This window comes from Heterocephalus glaber, unplaced genomic scaffold (assembly GCF_053883595.1).
Source record: "Heterocephalus glaber isolate CG9 unplaced genomic scaffold, H.glaber_assembly_v1.0 deba00000594, whole genome shotgun sequence".
NCBI lineage: Eukaryota > Metazoa > Chordata > Mammalia > Rodentia > Bathyergidae > Heterocephalus > Heterocephalus glaber.
The window spans coordinates 14535225-14559760 of record NW_028258151.1 but is presented as its reverse complement, the minus strand read 5'-3'; the positions used below and the strand labels follow the sequence as shown (position 1 = coordinate 14559760).

Genomic DNA, 24536 nt, shown 5'->3' with positions numbered 1-24536 from the left:
TTTGGGACCCCCAGTCATGGATTGCCCTCCTGTGTCATGCACCGACTGGCTGCTCCACCAGAGACTTTGAGCAGGGGAGGCTGGGCGGAAGCTGGCCAAGGGGAAGATTGGGCCTGGAAGGACAACAGGGCTGGAGGGTGACATGGAACCACAATCCAGGGCTCAGGGCTCCCATAGGGCTCGTCACACCCTTCTAACACCCAAAGCCAGTGTTGAAACCTCTATGCCAGGGGGGCTGGCAGGAAGCGCTTTCCCAGGCAAGCCATGGTGGGAGGATAGATGGCAGTGTGTATTAATAGATTTGTGGCCCTCATGGATGTCACCTTGTCCTGTTCCACTCTGCAGCAGAGTCCTGACTGCTCTGTTTGCAGTAGCCACAGGGTTTCTTGGCTGAAACGGGGGAGGGATGCATCCCGTGTCTCTAGTGAGCTCAAAGGAGGCTAAGGAGTACCTTCTGAGTCCTAGTGGGTCATACTCATCTGGAGGGTGTCTTACAGGCCAAATTGGGCTGGGGGCAATGTGGTTACAAAGTGAGCTCCTGGCTTCCAGTTCTGCAGATTTCTTGGAGGTAGGGACAGAGCAATGGTCTCCCACATAACTGGCCTTAGCTGGCTGCCTTCAGAGCAGTGAGTGGCACATGATTCCCTCCCTCCAGGCTCAGCTAGCTCCATGCTGTTGCTTCCCACCCCTACCCAATGATCAGTGTTTTTGTTGTTGTTTTTTCTTTGGTACCGGGGATCAAACTTGGGTCCTTGTGCTTTCAAGGCAGGCAGCGGAACCACTGAGCTAAATCCCTGGCCTTGAGATCAGTGTTTTTATCACATGTAGTGATAAAATTCAGGGACTAGTAAAAAAGAGACTGCAAACTTCCTACTTTGCACCCCAGCAGCAACTGACACCAACTGGGTATCCCAGGATTCAATTCAATTCGTACAGTAACTAGTTGGGTCTGAAGAGGTCCTTGTTAAGAGGAAATGGGGACCTCAACCTGGACTGGGTACGTTCTAGACTCTTGTAAGGAAAAATAGTGTTTGGACACCTCATTGAGTGGCATAGGCAACTTTATTAAGCAGAGTTAAGTACACACAGGCAAAAAGTGCAGGCGCTAAGGGGCTTGTGGTATGCTGTGGTCTAGGGGCACTCTTAAGATGGATGATTGAGGATTACTTTTAGGTCATTTATCATTTATTAGTGTTTGTTTCCTTAAGGTCAGTTTGGCCATTAGTGGGCTAAAGCAAAAACCCTATCGAGTAGGTTAAAATAGAAACTGTTTATGTGTTTGAAGTTTAAAGATGTAGTATGCATTTAATAGTACTGCTTATCTGAGAATGGAAGTCTTTGATAGAACTTTTAGAATTTATAGTATCTTTAAGACTCTTAGGAATTTAGGAGTGACAAACCTGGAAGAAAGTCAGGTTTAAGAAATAAAGGTATAAAGGGCCAGGGATTTAGCTCAGTGGTTCTGCTGGCTGCCTGCCAAGTGCAAGGTCTTGAGTTCGATCCCCGGTTCCCCAAAAAAAGAAAAGAAAAAGAAATAAAGGTATGAGCTGGATGTGGTGATGCACACCTGTGATCCCAGAACTCTGGAGGCTGAGGCAGGAGGATCCCCGTGAGTTCAAGCCTAGCTTGGACTACACAGAGACCCTGTTTTTAAAAACCAGAAAACAGCCAGGGATTTAGTCCAGTGGTTATACCGCCTGCCTCACATGTGAAAGGACCCGAGTTCGATCCCTGGTACCAAAAAAAAACACCCCAGAAAATGAAAAAGAAAATAAAAAATAACAGCAGTTGTGTTCTCTTGCACTGGTTAGCAAGAGTTCTTGCTTCAGTGATAATGGAAATTAAAACTAAGGCACAAATTTGAAAGAAAAAGATTTAATTGGAAAGTAAGAGAAAATACTAAAAGGCTTGGGGGGTGGGCACATGCCTGTAATCCCAGAAGCTCAGGCAGGAGGATCGTCATGAGTTTGAGGCCAGCCTGAACTACACAGTAAGACGTCTCAAAAAAAGAAAAACTAGTAAGGGAATTTAGCTTGAGGAGCCGACAAAGATCAAGCCGGCCCTCAACAAAGGAGAGTGAGAGAAAACAAAGGCTTCATCTTGAGTAGCTGGAGTGGGGACCTTCTGGTCAAGAGGTTCCTGTGGTTCACAGAAGCACCAGACCAAGGTTTATAGACATTTGCTGGGGAGGCTGAGTGTGGCTGATCATTGTCTCAGTTCTGCCTTTCTAAGATGGCTGCGGAAGAGCCCTGCTCTCCAGGACTGTTTCTGTGTGGGGCGATCTCAGTCTCGTGAGGCTCTGCAGGAATCCAAGGTGACCCTGGTTTTAAGCATGATGGAGACTTCCTAGCACAGTGAATGGTCCTGTAAAGCTCTTTGTGCCTCAGTATTGAGGGAAGATGAGATAGGTTGTGCAAATCTAGGGATAATCAACCTTGTTTTGCCAACTTTTAAACAGGTACTTCCAAAATGACATGTGTCTATGTGTAGAGCTAAGTGATATGACCTAAAGTTTCACAAATCAAAGGTCAAGCTTCGTTCTGCTTGTAGTTACTAATTGGGCATCTGCAGCCTCAATGGAAGAGCCATTGATTTTTGCAAAAATCACTTTCAAGTCTGGTGACCACCTCAGGAGAAAACACAAGTGATGCATTTTATTTAATTATTTAATTTTCAGACAGTCTCACTATGTAGTTCAGGCTGGCCTTGAACTCACTATGTAACCCAGGCTGGCCTCAAACTCATGGCAATCCTCCTGCCTCAGCCTTCCCAGTGTTGGGATTATAGGTATGCACCACCATGTCCAGCTCATAAATCATAAATCATGCTTTGTTTTGTAATCATGCTTTTAATGAGTAACAAGTTAAGGGACCAGGAATGTGGTCTTTGTCCTTCTAGTTGTCTCTGTCATTCTGATCTCAGAATCAGCACAGCACATTGTAGAGTAGGAACTGCAGCTTGATTTAAAAACTTCCTTAGCTGCCACATAGAGCCTGGCTAAGGCTGGCCCAGGTGTGCAGGAAGCCAATTCACCTTGAGAATCTTTTTTTTTTTCTTTTGGTACTGGGAATTGAACTCAGGACCTTGTGCTTTCGAGGCAGGCACGGTGCCACTGAGCTAAATTCCTGGCCCCCAATTAGCCTTGAGACTGAGAAGAGTTTGCTGCATGGTCCTGAGTGTCAAGGTTGCAGAGCCTGACTCCAAACTGTTCTATCCGAATAAAGAAATTTGTCAAGTAGAGACTGTGACCTTAGGTCACTCAACCTCTCTGTGCTTCAGCTTCCTTATTCATAGAGATACAATAGTCCCCCTTTAGCCAGGCATGGTGGTGCATTCCTGTAATCCCAGCACTCAGGAGGCTCAGGCAGGAGGATCACCATGAGTTCAAGCTCAGCCTGGGCAACTCAGTCACTTAGCAAAGCCCTGTCTCAAAAACAGAAAAAGAAAAAAGGACTAGAGATATAGTTTATTGCAAAGACCCTGGATTCATTCTGCAGTACTACAAGAAAGAAAGGAGGGAGGGAGGGTAAAGAAGGAAAAAAAGAAAGGAGGAAAACAGAAAGAAAAAGTAAAAATGATCTGAAATCCCACTACTAGTAGGGTTTTTTTTTTGGTACCAGGGATCAAACTCAGAACCTTGCGCTTGTGAGGAAGGTGTAGGGGCCACTGAGTTAAATTCCCAGCCCCTACTAGTAGAAATTTGTAATCATCCTATCGTGCGTTTATGCCCATACCGCTACAGAATGTATTACATGGGACTGTGTCATTATTTTCTTTTTATACTTTTTTGCAGGTGGGGTAGGGTAGTAAGACAAGGTCTCCCTTTGTCATTCAGGCTGGCCTTAACTCAACTTGCTGTGATCCTCCTGCCTCAGCCTCTGGAGTGCTGGGACTATAGACATGTGCCACCACACCTGGCAGTGTGTTGTACATTTTTGGAGATTATGGCCAGCTTGGACTATATAGTGAAACCTTGTCTAAAATAAATAAATAAATAAATAAAGGATATTTGTTGCTTTTTGATTGTTGTTGTTTTGGAGTTTTTCTGGGAAACAGGATCTTGCTTTGTTGCTTAGGCTGGCCTTGACCTCTCCATCCTCCTGCCTCAGCTGAGTATCAGAGATTACACATGCACACCATCACACGTGCACACCACCACACTAGCTGTGTTGGGTTCTTTAGACATATTAGGTAAGTTCTAGCTGCCCATTTCCCTCTCCACTAGGAGGAGGGTGTGGTGTGCATCCTTCCATAGCTTCTCTATACAGTCAGTTATCCACAGGTTCCCTATCCATGGATTTAGCCTACAACAGATGGAGAATTTCAGAAAAGAAAAACTGCATTACATGACATGTACAGGCTTTTTCTTGCCATCATTCCCTAAACAATACAGTATAACAATTATTTACAGCCAGGGATTTAGCTCAGTGGTTCCACTGCCTGCCTTGCAAGCGCAAGGACCCAAGTTCCATCCCCGGTACCAAAAAACCAAAAAAACACACAACTATTTACATAGCTTTTGTGTTGTGTTGGATGTTATAAGTCATTTATAGGATAGAGGAGGAGCTGGGTGCTGTGGCCCACTCTTGTAATCTGAGCACTCTGGGAGGCTGAGGCAGGGGGATCACAAGTTTGAGCCCAGCCTGGGCAATTTACTGACTTATCAAGACCCTGTCTCAAAATATAACATAAGGGTGAGCCGGGGACTTAGCTCAGTGGTTTCGCCACCTGCTGTGCAAGTGCAAGGACCAGAGTTCGATCCCCAGTATCAAAAAAAACATAAGGGCAATGGATGTACCTTGGTATGAAGGCCTTGGTTCAATCCCTAGTACCACAAAAAAGACAGACAGACAGACAGTAAAGAAAAGAGGGGAAGGGGAGAAAGAAAAATACAGAAGGTGGGCTAGGGATTTAGCTCAGTGGCACTGCACCTGCCTTGTAAGCACAAGTCCCTGAGTTCCATCCCCGGTGTGGTGGGGGGGGGACCAAAAAATACAGAAGGTAGCTGGGAATGTAACACATAAGAAAGTGCCTACCAGCCACAAGGTTGTGGGTTTGATCAACAGTACTGGAAAAGAAAAAAGAAAAGGTGTTCAAGAGGAAGTGTGCAAGGTATATGCAAATTATGTGCCATTTTATATAAGGAACTTGAGCATCTACAGATTTTGCTACCCAGGGATGCCTGGATTAGGCTCCTGCATCAGCATACATTTAGATATCTATGCTCTAGTACCAGGTAATTGGGTACAAATAAGGACATGTGTACAAGGGGTTTGTTTTGCAAAAACAGAAGCCAGGTGTAGTGGTACATTCCTGTAATCCTAGCACTTGGGAGGCTGAGGCAGGAGGACTGCTGTGAGTTCAAGGCTAGCCTAGGCTACATAGTGAGTTCAAGACAGTCTGAACTACATAGTGAGACCCTGTCTCATATAACAAAACAACCCAATAGTGTATATCTCTTGCTCATTTAGTAACAGTACCACACAGAAGTCCCTCTAGGTCAGTGGGAGTGGGTTAGCAGGTTTTCCAGGGTATAACTGTTAAGCTTAAAGTATTCCAATTTCATCCCATACTGATGGAAATCATGTTTACTTCATGCAGTTCTGCGTAAATGCAGAGGACTCTGAACCTATTCTATAATCACGTTCAAGGACTTGGATGCTAGATTTAAAGAGTTTTTTTGAAGGACTTTTTTTTTTTCAGACTGAGTTTCATGATGTTACCCAATGCTGGTTTTGTTTTTGGTACTGGGGATCGAACTTGGGTCCTTGTGCTTTCGAGGCAGGCGGTGGAACCACTGAGCTAAATCCCCAGCCCCCCAATGCTGGTTTTGAAGTTCTGGGTTCAACTGATCCTCCTGCCAGAGCTTTGTAAGTGAGGGAACTATAGCTCTTGGTGCTATAGCTCTTGGTGCTCAGGTATCAAATGGGGTAAAAACAGACAACACAATACTTTCCAGAAAAAATTTGCAATAACACGTGTTAGCATATTTAGTTTTTGGTACTGTGATGAACGATGTCTCATTGTCACTTTAATTTGCATTTCCCTGCTTTTTTGTTTTGGGTACCAGGGATCGAACTTGGGTCCTTGAGCTTGCACAGCAGGTGAAGAAACCACTGAGCTAAATCCCCGGCCCCTTTCCTGCCATTCTTGGCTATTTGGATTTGCTATTCTAAGACTCGCTCACTCACATTCTTTGTTCATTTTTTTCTTGTTTTGCCCCCCCCCCCCTTGGTGGTAACAGGATTCAACCCAGGGCCTCTGCACTGAACTACATCCCCATTCCTTTTTTTGGGGGGGGGGGGTGGTACCGCGGATCGAACTCGGGTCTTTGCTCTTGCGCAGCAGGCGGCGAAACCAAGTTAAATCTCCGGCGTTCCCATCCCTTTTTATGTTTTGAGAGGGAGTCTAAATAAGTTACTAAACTGCCCAGACTAGGTTCAAACTTGGGATCCTTCTGCCTAAGCCTTCCAGAGGTGCTGTGATTACAGACCTTTTTCTAATTAGCGTTTAAGACTTCTGGTATGGTGGCGCATGCCTGTAATCCCAGTACTCAGGAAACTGAAGCAGGAGGATTGCCTCGAGTTTGAGGCCAGCCTAGACTACATAACGAGACCATCTCAAAAACAAAAAAATTTCTGGCAGAGGATGTATGAGCACCAACTCCACGACGAAAATAATCATCATGTACTGCAAATAGGTACTACAAAAATGTTCACAGAAAAAATTTTTTAAAAAAGACTTGTGTTATAAATATTGGCTTTTTTGTATGTTTGTTTTGTGATGCTGGGGTTGGAACCTAAGGCTTACTGGATGCTAGGTAAGTACTAAATATTGGTCCTTTACCTGTCCTTTTTTTTTTTTTTTTTGGAGACAAGAGCTTGTTTTGTAGTTCAGGCTGGCCTTGAATTGACTATGTGGCCCAGGCTGGCCTGGAACTTGAGACCTCCTGCCTCAGCCTCTGGAGTGCTGAGATTACAGGCTTGCCAGCTTTCTTCTTTTTACGTCTCATTGGTGCACCATTTATGCTTTCTTCATCTAATTTTGTACGGTGTTCCTTCAGTTCAGACACTGTCTCTTCCGCCACCAGAGTTGGGAAGCCAAGCCAAAGAGCGCTGTTACTTCCCTATCCCCTTTTAGTGAGACAGGGTTTTCCTAAATTGGCCGGGTAGGTCTCAAACTCCTGCTCTTCCAGCCTCAGCCTTCCAAGTGCTAGGATCAGACTTGTGCCACCACGCCCAGCGTCAGACATTGTTTTTGTTTTGAGACAGGGTCTCGCTATATAGTTCAGGATGGCCTCGAACTCACAGCAATCTGTCTGCCTCAGCCTCCCAAGTGCTGGAATTACATACATGCCCCACCATGGCCGGCTGACTACTTTAAAGCTGTTTTGGGTCACTTGGTTTTTTTCAAATAAAGCATGAAGTTCCTTTCTACCTGCCGCGCCAACGGATCAGTTTGCCAGCACAACCTGCGTCCCCACCCCCAGGTTCCTGGTTACCACAGGAACAAAGATTGACGTCATCTAAAGTTTCCCATCAGGACCCGGGCGTCGTTAGTGAAGGAAGAGGCGCAGGAGCCCCCTTGGCCCCATGTACGCATGCGCCCCGCCTTTCACTCCTCCCCTGCCACAAATTCCTTCCGGCTGGGGCTTTTCCACCACGACCTCTCGCTTAATCTAAACTAACTGCTCCCCGAGGGCGGGGACTAGGAAAAGGCCTCAAGTAGTCTCAGCCAATCACACAGAACTATGACGCAAACGAGTAGAGTGACTCGACCATCCGCGACGAATGAGAGAGCTTTGTCCCTACGTCATAGAGTTTTCCCCTCCCTATTCCCCCCTCCTTCCTGGCCTCCAAGCTTAGTCCGCGCAGTAACAAATGAAGTGCGCGCTGCGACACCTCCCAGCCCATCGGGCTCCGCCGCCATTTTCTCGCCGAACCTAATGGTTCGGCCAATCCCAGCGCGCATCGAGAGGAACGAACGCTCCGCCAATCGCAGGCTGCAGCCCCGCAGCCCCAGCCCGCCCCCGCGGCGCCCTCTCTCCTCCCTCTTTGTGCGTCTCGCGCCGCCGCCCGCCGCGTGAGAGGACTGGATTTGCGCGCTCCGCGGCAGCGCGGTCCGGCCCCCTCCCTCCCGGAAGGTTCGCGAAGGAGAAGTCGCCGCCGCCGCCGCCAAGGAAGAGCCGCCGCCGGCGCCAGTCCCTGGGGGCGCCATGGCGACCGGAGCGAACGCCACGCCGCTGGGTAAGCTGGGCCCCCCCGGCCTGCCTCCGCTTCCTGGACCCAAGGGGAGCCTCGAGCCGGGGCCCCGGCCGCCGCCCCCGGCCGCCAGCGCGCTGGGGGCCCTGGCCGCCGCCTTCCCCTTCGCGGCACTGCCCCCGCCGCCGCCGCCGCTCCCCCCGCCTCCACCCCCGCCTCCCCAACAGCCGCCGCCGCCGCCATCCCCGGGTGCCTCGTTCCCGCCGCCGCCGCCGCCCCCCGCGCCGCCGCTCTTCCAGCGCGTGTCGCCGCCGCAGCCAGCGCCGCGTCAGGACCAGCAGCCGGGCCGGGCCGGCGGCGGAGGAGGTGAGTCGGGCCGAGAGCGCGAGAAGCGTCGCGCGGACCGGCCCGGCCGGCGGCAGGGCGCGCGGCGGCGGTGACGGAGGCTGCCCGTGGCGGGGGCGCGCGCGCGCGCGCACGGGGAGGTCCAGGTGGAGGCGCCCCGGGGCGCGCGGCCCTTTGCTTGGGACTCGAATGCGCACGCGCGCTGGGGGAGGGGGAGCGGGAAGGGAGGGGTGTGTATGTGGGTGTGGGTGTGTGTGCGCGCGTGCGCGCGCGCGCGCTGCGCAGGCTCAGTGTCGGCTTGGCTTGGCGCTACTCTGAAAGCCAGAGGGGGCTCCCCCTGTTGCCCTCCGGCCATCGTGTTTAGGCTATCCACTGCTGGACACGAGTGCTGGGTGTGGATGTCAGGAGAGTGTAAAAGGGTTCACTGACAACGTAGAGTGGTTCTTTTCTAGTTTTGTAGGAAGGTGGGAGATACCAAGAGTGCCTTTACGAAAAGGCAGGGGTTTTTTGTTTGTTTTGGTTTGGTTTTGGTACCAGGGATTGAACTCAGGACCTTGAGCTTGTGAGGCAGGCGGCAGAACCACTGAGCTAAATCCCCGGCAAGGCAGGGGTTTTTTGAGACAGGGTTTCGCCGTGTAGTTCAGGGTGGCCTTGAACTTACTGTGTAGCCCAGGCTGGCTTGGAACTCGGGGGACTCCTGTCAGCCTCTCCAGTGCTGATACAGGTGTGGGCTGGCAGGGTCTTGATTTTGAATACGAGATGAAGAAGTTGGAAGGCTTTAGATGATGGTTGGATCCTTTTTTGACTTTTAATCTCCCTCTCTTTTTTTTTTTTTGGTACTGGGGATCGAACTTGGGACCTTGTGCCTTCGAGCCAGGCGCCAGAACCACTGAGCTAAATCCCCAGCCCCCTCCCTCTTTGTTAGCCCTAGAGAGTTTTGGGTCTGACCAACTTCTCCCTCACTGCATAAAGAGATTTTTTAATCCTGGACTGAAAAACCTTGGGAAATAGAAAAGTTCATATGATGAATGTAGGGAAATGTATATGTCAGGGAAAGACAGTTTGGTCACTATCCGTGTAATTTGTTCTTTGTGGAATTTAAAGAGTTCTAGACTTTTTTGTTCATTTGTTTTTGTTTTATGGGACAAGGTCTTGCTGTGTAGTTCAGGCTGCCCTTGAACTCACTGCGTAGCCCAGGCTGGCCTCAAACTGGAAATACTCTTTCTTCAGTCTCCCAAGTGCTGGAATTACAGGAATGGGCCACTATGCCTGGCTTAAGAGTTCTAATCCAAAGTGTTCAACTAACTTTCCAGGAAGAATGAATTCAGATCTTGGCTCTGCTTGTGAAGAAAAAGGTGGTTCTGTTGGAGAATCAGGCTTTTTCCTTTAGTAGTGCATAATTAAAACATTAAGTTGTGTTCTAATCTCTTTTAGAAAGGTAACTGGTGAGGGAGATGGAGGTGGGAGAAGCCAGGAGTTCCCCATTGCTGCTTTATAGGCCTAGCCTTGATTTTATTTACTTATTTATTTATTTATTTATTTATTTATTTATTTATTTATTTTGGTACCGGGGATCGAACTTGGGTCCTTGTGTTTGCAAGGCAGGCGGCGGAACCACTGAGCTAAATCCCTGGCCCTGGCCTAGCCTTGATTTTAAAATGTTGTCATCCGAGGTGTTCACAGAGGATAAAGTATATAATTATCTTGTGGACATTTCCACTTTGTTTTGGGGTATTTTGTTTTTGTTTTGGTTTCGGGGATCAAACTCAGGACCTTGCGCTTTTGAGGCAGGTGGTGGCACCACTGAGCTAAACTCCTGGCCCTGTTTTTGGTTTTTTGAAGCAGGGTCTTACTGTATAGTTTAGGCTGGCTGGGCCTCAAACTTTCGTTGATCCTCCTTGCTCAGCCTCTTGTGCTGGGATTACAAGCATTTGCCACCATACCTGACTGTTTTTCAGACGGGGTCTCTGTAGTTCAGGCTGGCCTTGAACTTGCAGAAATTCTCTTGCCTCGGCCTCCTGATTACTGGGATTAGACATGCAAGCATCCACTAACATTTTCACTTTGTGATGCCCTATATCTACATCAAGATTTGTTACCTCAGCTGGGGTGTAGCTCAGTGGTAGAGGACTTGCCTAGCAGTTTGAAAGTTCTAGGTTTGAGCTCTAGCAGCTCAACAAAGAAAAAGATTTGTTACTTGTTTACATGATTTACAGAGGTCTTCCAGACACAGGTCACAAATGTGAAATGTTAACTTGCCAGACCAGCCAGGTACTTTGTAGTTGCCATATGTTTTCATTTGTGAGGTTTGTTTTTCATCCTTTGCCATTTAAATTTTAGGTCAAGTTCTCAGTTTCACAGTAAGCTAAAGGTTGTGTGTACTGTGTCCCCCTAGTCGGCCTACTGATAGTCACCTCTGCTTTTTAAAATTTTTGCCTGATGGGACTTTGTCTGCCTTTAGACTTCCCAAGTAAGAAACGGAAGAGGAGCCGCTGGAACCAAGATACCATGGAACAGAAGACAGTGATTCCAGGAATGCCTACAGTTATTCCCCCTGGACTTACTCGGGAACAAGAAAGAGCTTATATAGGTAAATACACGTTCTGCATCCAAGCACATTTTTTGATTACTCTGAGTGATGTATCTTGAAAATTTAAGATTTTAGTTGGCTTTATTGAGACAAACAGTCAAATGTACTTTCATGACTTTGGCAGAATCCATCAGGTTTGGCTCAGCAAGTCCTGCATTTGCAGCTCCTTTTGGTTTGTTTATAAAGGCAGTGTTCTCCGTGAGTGCCAGGGAGGTAGTGGGGCCCAATTAGGAGTGAGAATAGTCCCCAGTCTAGCAGCCCACCCTTTTCAGCTGCTGTTCATTGCCAGTTGATGAGGTGTTTCGTCTGCCTCTGGACAGGCCCAGTGAAGAACATTGCAGGTATTGTAAACCAAATACCTTTTTCACAGCATGGCTTTCTACCAATTTCATATTTCTCCCTTTCCCTAAAATGTGGTTTTACTTTTTATAGGTACTTTCTGAAAACAAAACAAAAAACAAAAAATCCTAGTTTAAACAAAAAGTGGTTTTGCAAGTGTGTTTACAGTTCACCCCTCTTCCATTTTGTTGAACTTAACCTTTCCGTCAACAACTTTTCTGGATTGGTCTTTGGAGAGCTGTCTTAATATGAACGCTCTCATATTTACTAATAAAGAACTCTGTTGGGAAGGGGATGCTGCTTGAAACAGAATGAGATGGTTGAATAAGAGATCTCTGCTGGGAGATTTCAAGAATTAAGAGCAACTATCCACAGTGGCATTGAAATTAACCTCAAAATTACTTTTTAAAAAAAATATAAGATCTTTAATGAAAGTTTTATGTTTACACACTTACGTAGTTATCTCAAAAAAGTACACTTGATGAACATTTCTTACTAACTTAATAAAAATACCCATTAGAGGAAATTAAGGCAAAGACAGGTCTAGTTCTGTGAGACTGTGGCTTTAACAAAGCTTTAAGGCAGCATGGTCTGATTCTGGAGGGTCTTAATTTCCAAGGTTTTAGATTGTTGTGAATTTTGAGGTATTGGAATTGTCTTATCTCCTTTTCATACCACTACTAATACTTCTTTCTCCACTGTTCTGTCTACTCCCATCCATCCCCTTAATATCTCAAAGACTACTGTGAGACTTCATAACCTAGTAGGTTGTACCTGAAGGAGACAAGCACACATAGAGAATGAAGGGAGCAAACTTAATCTTTATTTCTCTTCCTGTGGAGCCCCAGTTAGCACTGGGCCCTAAAGGCTGTTTACAACTATCATTGAAGTAGATAGAATCAAACCAGAGATTGGTCTCTGCTCTGTGAAAGATAGCAATCCTTTCTGATTTAACCTTCAATATCAGCTATTTATTCAGCTCAGACCCCATACCCCACAGTCCCCTTAAGAGAGCTGCTCTATGAAAGTGACTCACTGTGGGCTGGGGATTTAGCTCAGTGTTGCCGCTGCCTGCCTCACAAGTGCAAGGTCCCGAGTTTGATCCCCAGTACCCCCCCCCCCCCAAAAGTGACTCACTTTAAGTTAAGCTTAGTATTTGACTGCAAAGTCAGAATTTGTTTGGCATAAAGGAACTTAGGGAGTTTAGGTATCATTCATCATTTTTTTTTTTTTTTTTTTCTTGGTACCGGGGATCAAACTTCGGGACCTTTTGCTTTCAAGGCAGGCAGCGCAGCACCACTGAGCTAAATCCCCAGCCCTCAAGTTCATCTTTTGACTCTTGATGGTACACACCTTGTCCAGAATACCCCTAATAATTTTATATTTCCTTACAGTTTTGATGTGGGGGTATGGTACAGCCTTGTGGGTTGAATTTAAAGATCCTGAGTTAGGCATGTCTTAATCCTTTTTTGGAGCTAGCTCAGTTATAACCCAGCCCATTAAGACTTATTAGAGATGCCCTTATTAAAGATGCCTGCTCAGATCTCTGTGATGCTACAAAGGTAAGAAAGGTGGTATAGCATGTTGAAGAAAACCACTCATTCTACAATTCCCATTATTTCGGAAATCAACTGTAAATATTTCCCTCCAGTCACTGGCAACTTTTGTGAAGCCCTCATCTTTCTCTCCCGTACAGACTCGGGTCAAGGCCTGAGGGCCACATTACATTCTCCTTGAACCACACTTTTCATCTTCTACACACCTATTCCCCGTATCCCTAGCAGGTCTGAGATTAAACTCCTAGCACTGCCTTCTGGTTTATGGAGATAATGGTTTGTCGTTTAATGTTTGAAAAGCTGAAGGTATTGGGAGACCCTTACCTAGTACAAGTCTGGTGGTACAGAAAGTGTATGTACAAATAGTCTGTGTCAAATTGGTCATTGAATGTCTTCCTTGTTAAAAGAATTTTAAACCTGTTTTTACTGAAAATTGTCTTTGCTCAACTGGTATTTTTCCTTGTCCCATGTTAATTTGGTCTCATTTGGGGGTATGTTTAATAAAATAAAACTCTCAAGTCTTCCCCTCAAGTAATTTGGTGGGAACTAGGTACTGGTGGATGATACCATACATGATGTTGGTTCTGGTTACCAGTTGTAAGCAAGCATTGGTGGGCAGAGAGAGGTGAATACCTCCTAATAATTGCTTTGATATTAGCCTTAGTGAACAGTCTACTGCTAACCCCTCTTCCAACAAACTGTTTGCTTCCTTAAGTGATAACCATTTTGAAGTGAAAAATACCTATAGATGTAAGTGGACTCCTGCCGATAGGAGGTTGGGGGATTTTGCCTCAATGTGTTCACTGATCAATCGTCCCTTTCAAAGTCTCCGAGTTCTTCATGCTTATTGTTGAGATTTGAGATGTTTTTTGGTAACATTGTCTTTTTTCCATCCTTTTTTTTCTTTCCTAACCTGGTTTCTTCCAGTGCAACTGCAGATAGAAGACCTGACTCGTAAACTGCGCACAGGAGACCTGGGCATCCCCCCTAACCCTGAGGACAGGTTGGGAAACAGTTTTAACCAGCTGACAGTAACGCTTTTTACCTTTTTCTCAATACGTTTTACTAGTGGCAACATGTTGTGTCAGTTCATTAAAATTGTAGTTAAGACAACTGGTGTTCTGACCATTTTGGGGACTAGGGTTTAATTAGCAGTATATATGGTCAGTCAACAGTTAGAAAATTGGAATGAGACTTAATTATTGGGAGAACAAAAAGTTACTGGAAATGGACAACTGGTTTCCAATTGGTAAGCATGTAGATTTTAACCTGGTTTACCCACCCCTAGGGAGAGTGAGAGGTGGCATTAACCTGCCTTTTCAGTGCCTGCTTTGGCTGAAAGCCCATGGGGCAATTTTTCTCACAGGTACATGATGCAGGTGTTAAGAATATTTTTGAACATCACTGAATTTGAGTGGGCCAGAAACACTGGCCAGCTCGTTGTGCAGTCTTCCTGCTCATGGCTTTGAGGTGGTTTTAAAATCAGATGAGATTTCTAACCAACTTCCTTCACTACCAATTAATTTTCAGCCTTGGCCATTGCCTGGGGGTTTGGGAGGGGCCAGAATATTATCACCTGTTTTGGGAAGGCAAGCAACCAACCTTAAATTATTATTATTTTTTTTAAAGGGAATGTGGGCCTCAAACAGCTGTGGTCATGTCATTTCATTCAGTTAATAATTTATATCACCTTTGAAAAGTAAAAAGTTTATGTGAGGGAGATGAGCTTTTTTCAACTGGGATTTTATTGGCTAACTGATCTTTGAACGCCTAAAACCTGGTCATTTAATAGAAGAATAAGCCTCTTCCTCTCAATGAAATATCTTAGTACATGCAGCATAATTTAAAAGACTTAGCTTTAAAAAGTATCCGTGGTGGGCCGGGAACTTAGCTCAGTGGTGCTGTTACCTACCTGCCTTCCAAGCGCAAGGTCCTGAGTTTGATCAATGGTACCGCAAAAAAAAAAAAAAAAAAAAGTATCCGTGGCTTTTGTTACCAAGTTAATGGCTCATTCAGTCAGGAAGATGATGTAATGGCTTTAGAAGTCATTTTCACGTGCATCTTTCTGGTGCCTTTTGTCAGGAAACAAATTAACTTCACCTCCATATTGATGCTTTAATTTTATTAAATTTGACATTTTTTACTAGTAATTTTGGTTGGAAGGTTGTGTTGTGTTTTACATTTCTTTTTGACTTGAAAATTTTTTTCTAAAGAGATTAACATTGTAGATTATAGACCACAACTGTTTAGTGCCTTTCTGGCCTTTTCCCCTTAACAGTATGTCTACAGGTTACCAGGCAGTTCCTCCAAAGGTTGAGTTTTTAACAAACCTTCTTTGCTTCCTGGAGAACTGGGATTAGAATTTAGTTGATTTATCCAATGCCTATTCTAGGTGAAGAAGTCCGGCCAGTCTAACCTCTAGATCATTAGCTTTTGTCTTTCACTTAATTTGGGAAGAGGTTAAACTGTTGTGAGGCCTTTCAATGGTCAATTTGGTACTGGTACAACTTGTTTTGGTGATTAGCCAGAAACACCCTGGGGTGGGCATTAAAATTGTCAAGTGTGTTAGAAATAAAACCAGAGCAGGATTTTTCCTTCCTTGCATTCAGTTTTGAAAGAGGCCTCAACGCCTGATTGGTTTTTCTTTTAAGTCCAGGTTGGAGGGAAATGCATGAGTTTCTTACCTTAATAAGATTATTTCATAAGGTGTATTTAAAAATTAAGCCACTTCATATGATTCTGATGTTGCTTAACATGCACAGTTTAAAATGTTTTAAAATCTCTTGTAGGCTTAAATGTGTAAGATGATAGTCTAATGAGCTGGGGTATGTTTGCTTATGTTTACTATCACTGGATTGTGCTAACAGTTTATACAAATCCTAGAAACGGAGGTGTCATTTAGCCGTTATTAGCCATGAACAAACCTGACCTTTTATTCCATCGTGTGTGTAACGTGGTATGACATGGTTCCCTTTAGGCTGAAGACAGTGGGAGCAGCCGAGTTCAGTCCTTGCTCTCCAACTAGGCAAGGTTCTCAACTAAACCAAGGGTATAGGAGTCTGGACTGCTTTCAGGATGTTTTTTTAATAACCTGATCCACATGGTCTCTTCCCTTCTTGCAGCTGCTACTAAATTTTCATACAGAATATCAAGCTATGGTCCTTTTTATAATCTTAACTCAGAATTCTAGGAATGTAACTTACCTTTTTTTATTACCGCAAAATCCAGCTGTGGTAAACTGACCATTTTATCATTACTATTTTTTTGCTTGTAGCATCAGCATTTTATTCCTTAAAAAATGAGAGAGAAAGATCTGCTTTCTGGACTTAAACTCTGGCGGAGAATTGTAGGTTTTCCCCTTGCTGTTGGCAGGTTCAGACCCTAGACAAGTATTTGACCAAGTCTGCATTTGCAGCCTCTTGCAGAAGCTGCTTTAGCACTTTTAACGGTTTTCTCTACCCAGACTCCCCACCTTGAACAGCCAGAAACAGGTTGTCTCCTGGGCCTTGGACACAGCCAGCCAGGCCATTGAAGGAAAAACAGACGAAGCCTTGAATCATCTCTCTCCATTGTGGGGGCCAAGTAGCTGCAATAGCTTGAGTCCAGCTGCTTTGGGTAAAAGAGCTTGTGCTCATTCTGTCAGGGGTACAGATGATCTTTCTGATAGGCATGAGCTCTCCAAGAGTTCACATAACACCTAGACTCGGGTTTCTGTGGTTCATCAAGTTTGGGATTTTTTTTTTTAATGGAATTTTATATTTGGCAAGAAGACTCCAGAGGATACCATCCTTGCCACTTACAGTCCAAAGATTTGCCCCCAAAGGACAGACTTTTTTTCCTTCTCTCATCACTTTTAGAAGCAAATCCTTATTTTTTCTTTCCTCAAATACCCCAGTGCCCATTATGCTAAGCCAGCTTCCATCTCCCCATTCCACACGATCTTGAATAGCACACGTTATGGTCGGTTCCTCCGAAGAGTGTTGTTAGGGCCTGAGAGGCAGAGGGGCTGGGGAAGACGTGTTATAGTCCATGTGGGAATGAGGGGAGTAGAGGCGGAGCAGTAACGGGGGTCTGTTTCCCACAGGTCCCCTTCCCCTGAGCCCATCTACAATAGTGAGGGGAAGCGGCTTAATACTCGAGAGTTCCGTACCCGCAAGAAGCTTGAAGAGGAGAGGCACAACCTCATCACAGAGATGGTTGCCCTCAACCCCGATTTCAAACCGCCTGCAGATTACAAGTAAGCAGAGAGGCTAGATTGTCTGGAACAAGGACACATGCAGGTCAATGTTGGTACTATTCACTTCTTGCCCCAAATCACCAATAAGCACATGATATCAGTGGTTCTAGAAGAACTGTGTATCTCAGAAATGTGCAGAGTTGGTGACAATGTTTCTTCCTTAGACCTCCAGCAACTCGTGTGAGCGATAAAGTAATGATTCCCCAAGATGAATATCCAGAAATCAACTTCGTAGGGTTGCTAATTGGACCAAGGTGAGTAATTTTTATTCTAGGCAGTGACAGTGAACCTTTTAGAGATGAGTGCCCAAATTGCAACCTAAAACCCACTTATTTATCGAAAAGTACCAACACTGAAGCCTGAATACCGAGGTTTTAGTTTAGAAAAAACTCCTACATTAATATCTTTAGTCCTAAAAACAAACATGTGTACCATAGGTTTGCCACCACTGGGGTTGGGAAAAGGGATATAGAATTCCTTAGAACCTCTGGGGTGTGTCTACTTGGTGCTCAATTGGGTGCCATTGGCTTATCTTCATATTTTTGGGTAGGATTCACTTTGGCTGAATTACCTTTCTGTGAATCGGTAACATTTCCCCTTTACTTCAGAGAAATCAAATCCTCAGGTTTGTTGCAACTGGCCTTAACTTAAAGGTCCCAGTTCTTGGTCGAACAGTCTTAATTCTCTGGATTTGCAGTTTTCTCACCAGTGCTTACTTAGCCCACCTCTGCCCCCCTGTGGAGTGTGAACTTGTGTATTAGGAATAAACTCAGAGCTTTCTGCCCCATGTTAGAGGGAATACCCTGAAGAACATTGAGAAGGAGTGCAATGCCAAGATCATGATCCGGGGAAAAGGATCTGTGAAAGAAGGGAAGGTTGGACGCAAAGATGGCCAGATGTTGCCAGGGGAAGATGAGCCACTTCATGCTCTAGTCACTGCCAATACAATGGAGAATGTCAAAAAGGCAGTAGAACAGGTGAGTGATGAGCCCAGAAAGGAACCCTCTTGCCAGAAATCTATGTGGTGGCCCAAGTACTTGTGCAATTAACTACCTATTTTGTCTTCACTAGATCAGAAACATTCTGAAGCAGGGCATTGAGACCCCAGAGGACCAGAATGATCTACGGAAGATGCAGCTTCGAGAGTTGGCTCGCTTGAATGGCACCCTTCGAGAAGATGATAACAGGTAGTGTTTAAGTATAGAGGGAGAGTTCATAGAGACCTGAGGAATCTGGAAGTGGAAAGACTGTCCACAGCCTACAGTTGATGTCTTTTTTTTCCCCCTCCTAGGATCTTAAGACCCTGGCAGAGCTCAGAGACTCGCAGCATTACCAACACTACAGTGTGTACCAAGTGTGGAGGGGCCGGCCACATTGCTTCAGATTGCAAGTTCCAGAGGTGAGGGGCTGGTGGTGGTTCTCTGGTAGCCCATGATGTACAGTACAGCTTTTAACACATTAATTGGTATTTAACTTCATGCACCCAAAAGAGGCATTCCTTTTTTTTTTTTTTTCCTTCTTCCGGTACTGGGGATCGAACTCAGGACCTTACCCTTGTGAGACAGGTGGCGGAACCACTGAGCTAAATCCCCAGCCCAAAAGAAGCATTCTTTTTTGTGAGTGTGGCCTGTGATGGTGTGGTTTAAAGCTTAAAAGAACTAGAAACAGGGTGGGGGATTTAGCTCAGTGGCACCACGCCTGCCTTGCAAGTACAAGGTTCTGAGTTCAGTCCTCAGTAGTCAAAAAAAAAAAGAGAAATATATTGTATGGAAAACCCTTATTTGTCCTTGAAGCTTTGCACAGTGGTAGTATCGTAGCCAATAAGGTTTATTTGAGGTGTGATTATTGTTAATTGAAAACTTTGTGTCCTTCAGCCCAGGGAAACAGGAAGCTTCCATCCTGTTTAATCCTGTATAAATGTCTTCACTGGGGCTTAATCGTTTTTGTTTTTGTTTTTTTGTTTTTTTTTTTTTTGGTACCGGGGATCGAACTCAGGTCCTTGCGCTTGCGAGGCAGGTGACGGAACCACTGAGCTAAATCCCTGACCCAGGCTTAATCTTTGTTGCTTAAGATTTGTTCAAGAAGACTAAGTAGACTGGAATTTGACCAGTTGCAGATCAGCCCTGAATACCATCATTTTCCTATTTTGGGGTCAAAAGTTGTTCTGGCAGTTGCTCCAGTCTTGCGTAGATTTCCCTTCCCTCAAACTGGGAAGATACAATTTCATGAAGCTTGAGAGGTGAGAGAACCTGTGCTCTTCGAGGCTGATGAGGACCTGGTGTTCTCACCAGGATTTTTAACCTAGCACCTGTGCTGTGGCAGGCACTGGTGATCCCAAAGGCAGAAGTGTTCTCTAAAATTGAAGACTTGCCGAGTGTGTTGGAGCATGTCTGTAATCCCAGCACTCGGGAGGCAGAGGCAGGAGGATTGCTGCAAGCTTGAGGCCAGCCTGGGTTACATAGTGAGTTCAAGGCCAGCCTGAATATGTTGAGATCCTGTCTCAAAAAATAAATTTGAGAAAAGAAAAAAAGTTGAAGACCTGATGAGACTGTTTAAAACCTTGTCTTAAGGGCTGGGGATTTAGCTCAGTGGCACCTTGCCTGCCATGCAAGCACAAGGTCCTGAGTACGATCCCCTGTACAGAAAAAAGACATGTCTAGTAAAGGATTGGGAAGAAATAATGACCTAATGGCTGAACTCTTTAAAACTGTAAATTCTTCAAGGTTAAAGCTTCCTCCTTGAGCATTTTTCCCCTTCTCTTTATCTCAAATCTCTTTTCAGGCCTGGCGACCCCCAGTCAGCTCAGGATAAAGCACGGATGGATAAAGAGTATTTGTCCCTTATGGCTGAACTGGGTGAAGCACCTGTCCCAGCATCTGTGGGGTCCACCTCTGGCCCTGCCACCACACCCCTGGCCAGTGCACCGAGGCCTGCTGCTCCTGCCAATAATCCACCTCCACCGGTGAGCCTCAGGACTAGTTCTCTTGGTCTAGCTCCCCATGTTCTCTCTTCTGCAGAGACTGGAAGCTATGACCAAGTGCTTTGGGTTGAGCAGAGTGATGAATGTGGCTGGCAACATTGTTCTTTTGGAATATCTGACTAGTGTGGGGGACTTCTCAGGAGTCCTTGTATTTTGCTCCCATGGCAGAGCCAGAAGAACAGTGTTGCCACCACGGGGAGCAGGCAGGGGCATTGGCGGGAAATACTCTCACGTAGTCTCTCATGTCCACCACCCAGAGCCGCCCACCCTGGATGAACTCTGGCCCTTCGGAGAGTCGGCCTTACCACGGCATGCATGGAGGTGGTCCTGGTGGACCTGGAGGTGGCCCCCACAGCTTCCCACACCCATTACCCAGCCTGACAGGTGGACATGGTGGACATCCCATGCAGCACAACCCAAATGGACCCCCACCGCCTTGGATGCAGCCTCCACCACCACCGATGAACCAGGGCCCCCACCCACCTGGGCACCATGGCCCTCCTCCAATGGGTAAGTAAGTGTCAGACCAAAAACCTTGGGGCTTTGGGATAAGAGGGGATAGGTCAGGTTGCTGCTAGATGTGGCTAGCAAGTGCACAAGGCCTGCTGGCCTCCCCAAAGCCCAAGCTCCAGAGGACTAGGGCTGTCCAGTGAGCAGGAACCATCTGTGAGGGCAGGATGCTTGGGACTCCTTGTGATGCTGGGGACTCCTGTGGGGCTGAGAAAGCTATTTGGAAGGGTGTGCCCCGGACAGTTCAAATGTCCTGCTAAGTCCCTGCTCTTTCCTTCCATCAAGATCAGTACCTGGGAAGTACGCCTGTGGGCTCTGGGGTCTATCGCCTGCATCAAGGAAAAGGTAAATGCTGGCTTTGTGTCCACACCTAGACCTGGGATGAGTGGGACTTTGGGCCTGGTTCCCTTCTGCCTGGAGGCCTTACCTTATTCTACCTAATTGCAGGTATGATGCCGCCGCCACCTATGGGCATGATGCCGCCGCCGCCGCCGCCTCCCAGTGGGCAGCCCCCACCTCCTCCCTCTGGCCCTCTTCCTCCATGGCAGCAGCAACAGCAGCAGCCTCCACCACCCCCTCCGCCCAGCAGCAGTATGGCTTCCAGTACCCCCTTGCCATGGCAGCAAAGTGAGTGGAGTATTTTGGGCTTGTGGAGGTGGGTGGGACGGGATTTGAGCTGAGAGGAGCAATAGAAAAACTCACAGCTCATATGGGCAGGAGATGAAACTGGTCTGGAGGGAGAGTGGAAACAGAAGGGCATCCTGGCCCATGGGGGCTTTATGGGGAGGAAAGCTGATGTTTGGTGTGGTTGTGTCTGGGGAGAGGTCTGGGGGCCTGCAGGGGACAGTAGGGGGGTTGCTGGAAGTCCAGCCGCTGGGCAGCAGAATGAGCTGTGGGCCTCATTCTGGCTGGTTGAGCCTTGTGCCAGGGCCAGAGTGGGATGGTGCATGCATGTTCTGGAGGGGCTGTGATTGGGCCTGAGAGACTGCAGAGATGGGGCCAGGCAGTGGGGAGAGAGCCACTGTGGCCTTGAGGTTGAATGTGCCGTTCGGTGGTGGCGGCGGCTGGGCGGAGGGACGTCAGAGCCGGTTCTTGTGTCTGGTACTTTTCCCCTCAGCCCCTACAGGGGCATTGGTGACAAAGGGCTTACTCTGTTAAGCCCAGAGACCTTGAGGCTGACCCCAGGGTAGTCTTGCCCACCCCTCCACTCCCCATCACCAGGACAGCCCTGCCTGCCCGCCCCCGCCACCGTACAGCATGCCAAGCCAGGAGCAGGCGCCCCTCGACCCCCCCATCCCAAGGCAGCAGCCGCAGAGAACCGCGGTGTGCCCCCGCGCGTGTGACCTTGGGCTTCTTTACCACCCCAGATACGACGACTACCACCACGAGCGCTGGCACAGGGTCCATCCCGCCATGGCAACAGCAGCAGGCGGCTGCCGCAGCTTCTCCAGGAGCCCCTCAGATGCAAGGCAACCCCACTATGGTGCCCCTGCCCCCCGGGGTCCAGCCGCCTCTGCCGCCCGGGGCCCCTCCCCCTCCGCCGCCTCCGCCTCCTGGTTCCGCCGGCATGATGTATGCCCCGCCCCCTCCTCCTCCGCCTCCCATGGACCCTTCTAACTTTGTCACCATGATGGGCATGGGGGTGGCGGGCATGCCGCCCTTCGGGATGCCTCCAGCTCCCCCACCGCCTCCACCACAGAACTAGACTTGTTTTTTAAGAAAATATATATTATATAGAGAGAGAATTGGTCTCGTTTAAACACGCCGAACCTCACCATATGGAGCCAGACTTTGGGACGCACGCATGTGATTGTGTGTGCACGCATGTGTGTGTGTTCACGCACCGGGCTGGGCCAAGCGACTGAGGACTTGCTTGGGAATGGGCAGGTGGTACTAGGGGCGCCAGTTTGGGCTCTCCTGGCGCCCCGTAGCATCGAGTGTCTTTGTCTTCTTTCTCTCCTCACCCAACTCCCTTTGCCTCTCCCCAAACTGGGCCGCCAGGATCCCTCCCCGCGGCGGCGATGGCCAGAGCCATGAGAGTGAGGACTTTCCGCGCCCATTGGTGACCCTTCCAGGCAGACAGCCTCAGCAGCGCCCCTGGTGGACAGGATGGTTCGGCAAAGCAGCCTGAGTTATTTTTGTGGACGGAATCGGAACACGCTGGCTCCATATCGTGAAATTTTTAATTAATTTTTTTCTTTTTCCTTTGTTACTTTCTTATCTCTTCCTTTCTTCAGACTCCATCCAAGGAGATGCTTTCCCCGGTCTTCTGCTGCAATTAGAATACTTTCCCTTAACTCCATTCTCCTTTCCCTGCCAAGGAGAGGGGAGCAAATGGTTTTAGGCACAGACAGCCTTAATGTCAGGCCTCGTGGGCAGGTGGTGTCCTTTGGTTCTAAGTTTTTTCCAGGGACCATAGCTGCCCCAAAGATGTTTGTCTTTTTAAAGTGTGGTGTTTGTCTCTGTCACTCTTGTTGAAGTTGCCCAGGGCTGGTTAATGTCCAGGCCCAGCACCTGCATCCTGCCAGCAGGTGGTACAGCCCAAGCCACCTTGGCCCTGCCAGCCTAGAGTCATTTTTGTGCTTTGACCACCTAAGCTGCCATAGATTCCATTTGTTCCTCTCTCCTTCCTGGAAGGCTTCCTTTTACATTTTATTTTAATCCCAAATGTCTGAATGTTTTGCAGTGTCAAGGGGTTTGAGCCCCTTGTTCCTCTTACTGCTCCCCACCCCTCATGGAGTGATTATGTTAATGATGTGTAACACACGTTCTCTTCACTGGTTTATCTACAGAAATTTCTCTGGGCTTTTTTTTCCGTGTTTGATTCAACACTGCACTAAAGGGGGGGATGTTCCATTAAATAAAAGAGCAGTGTGGTTTTTCTGGGTCTGTTTCTTTTTTTTACTTCTAAACCTCCCTTAGCACCAACGTTGCTGTACCTTGTGTTGGGTACCTGGGCCCTGGTCTCCATGGAGCAAAGCCATGGGACATTAGTCAAGGAACCCAGCTGTCTCACTGTGTGGGCTGAGTTGGGAGCTGAGCCACTGAGCGTGGTCCCACTGTCATCCTCTTGTTTCTAGTTTACATAGCTGACGACCAGGCTCTCCCCCCTCCTTGGTCACCCTTCATTTCCTTGGTCTCTGACCTTTTGAAAGCCTTTGCCCAGGGATTGGACCCCCACATTTGATGAGCTCCAGTTGTGATTGTGCCTGCTAGCTGCCACCTGACTATGGTCCTGGGCCTGAGGAGGCATCAACACTAAAGGTCAAGCCAACTAATCCTGCCTGTCAGCCACAGAGCAGCTAAAATTAAAACCGCCAAGTGGCTTTTTTCTTTCTCTGCTGGTGACCTGCAACCTGCCAACACTGCAGGCTTTGGGGATGTGGGGGTGAGATACAGTGCCCACCTTGTGCTTTGTAAGCACTTCTTTAAAAAGGATCTTAGGCTGTCCGGTTTTTCTTTGTCTTGGGCAATGGATAGTACCTGTGGTGACAACAGAAATCCATGTTATGTCTACGAGGTAATGAGGTCTTTGGGCAGCTCCAGCTGGTGTTCCTTGGCTATGCTGACCCTAGAAAGATCTGTACCTTCCTGCCAGCCTTTGCTTTCTTCAGGGAAGCTGAGGGACTATAGGCTCCTGCGGCCCCTGGCATCTGGCCACTAGGGATAGCAACTCCGCCTTGGGCTGCTTTCCAGCTTTGAGCAAGGGGTTGGCTACTGTTTAGTTGGAGACCAGCCTGGGTGCCTGGGCCCTGTCCAGGAAGCTTGTGGGCTGTAG

General features: G+C 47.3%; 1 protein-coding gene and 1 non-coding gene across 12 annotated transcripts; both read left to right on the top strand.

The window, feature by feature from the left end:
- Positions 1–7875: 7875 nt before the first annotated feature.
- On the top strand, positions 7876–23637 carry Sf1 (splicing factor 1). 11 transcript variants are annotated; one of them, XM_087205284.1, is made up of 13 exons: positions 7876–8246; positions 11008–11136; positions 13959–14034; positions 17116–17268; positions 17433–17522; positions 18062–18245; positions 18340–18455; positions 18560–18667; positions 20050–20230; positions 20485–20758; positions 21049–21103; positions 21206–21385; positions 22760–23637. In XM_087205284.1, exons 1-13 carry the CDS (start codon positions 8216–8218, stop codon positions 22887–22889), a joined length of 1707 nt encoding a protein of 568 aa, XP_087061410.1. In that variant the 5' UTR covers positions 7876–8215; the 3' UTR covers positions 22890–23637. The 11 variants fall into 11 exon arrangements, with proteins under 11 accessions (XP_087061410.1, XP_087061408.1, XP_087061411.1 ...); XM_087205282.1 differs by having other exon boundaries at positions 22126–23637; XM_087205285.1 differs by having other exon boundaries at positions 21044–21103.
- On the top strand, positions 19060–19196 carry LOC147829507 (U4 spliceosomal RNA). Its single transcript, XR_015449047.1, has one exon. It is a non-coding gene; the product is annotated as a U4 spliceosomal RNA (small nuclear RNA).
- Positions 23638–24536: the final 899 nt, after the last annotated feature.

Bases quoted from the DNA above. Each gene is read 5' to 3' on its own strand.
- Sf1 (XM_087205277.1), top strand. From the start codon at position 8,216: ATGGCGACCGGAGCGAACGCCACGCCGCTGGGTAAGCTGGGCCCCCCC. The intron at 17,523-18,061 runs GTGAGTAATTTT...GCCCCATGTTAG, and splicing joins GGGTTGCTAATTGGACCAAG to AGGGAATACCCTGAAGAACA. The intron at 20,759-21,043 runs GTAAGTAAGTGT...CCTTCCATCAAG, and splicing joins CCATGGCCCTCCTCCAATGG to ATCAGTACCTGGGAAGTACG.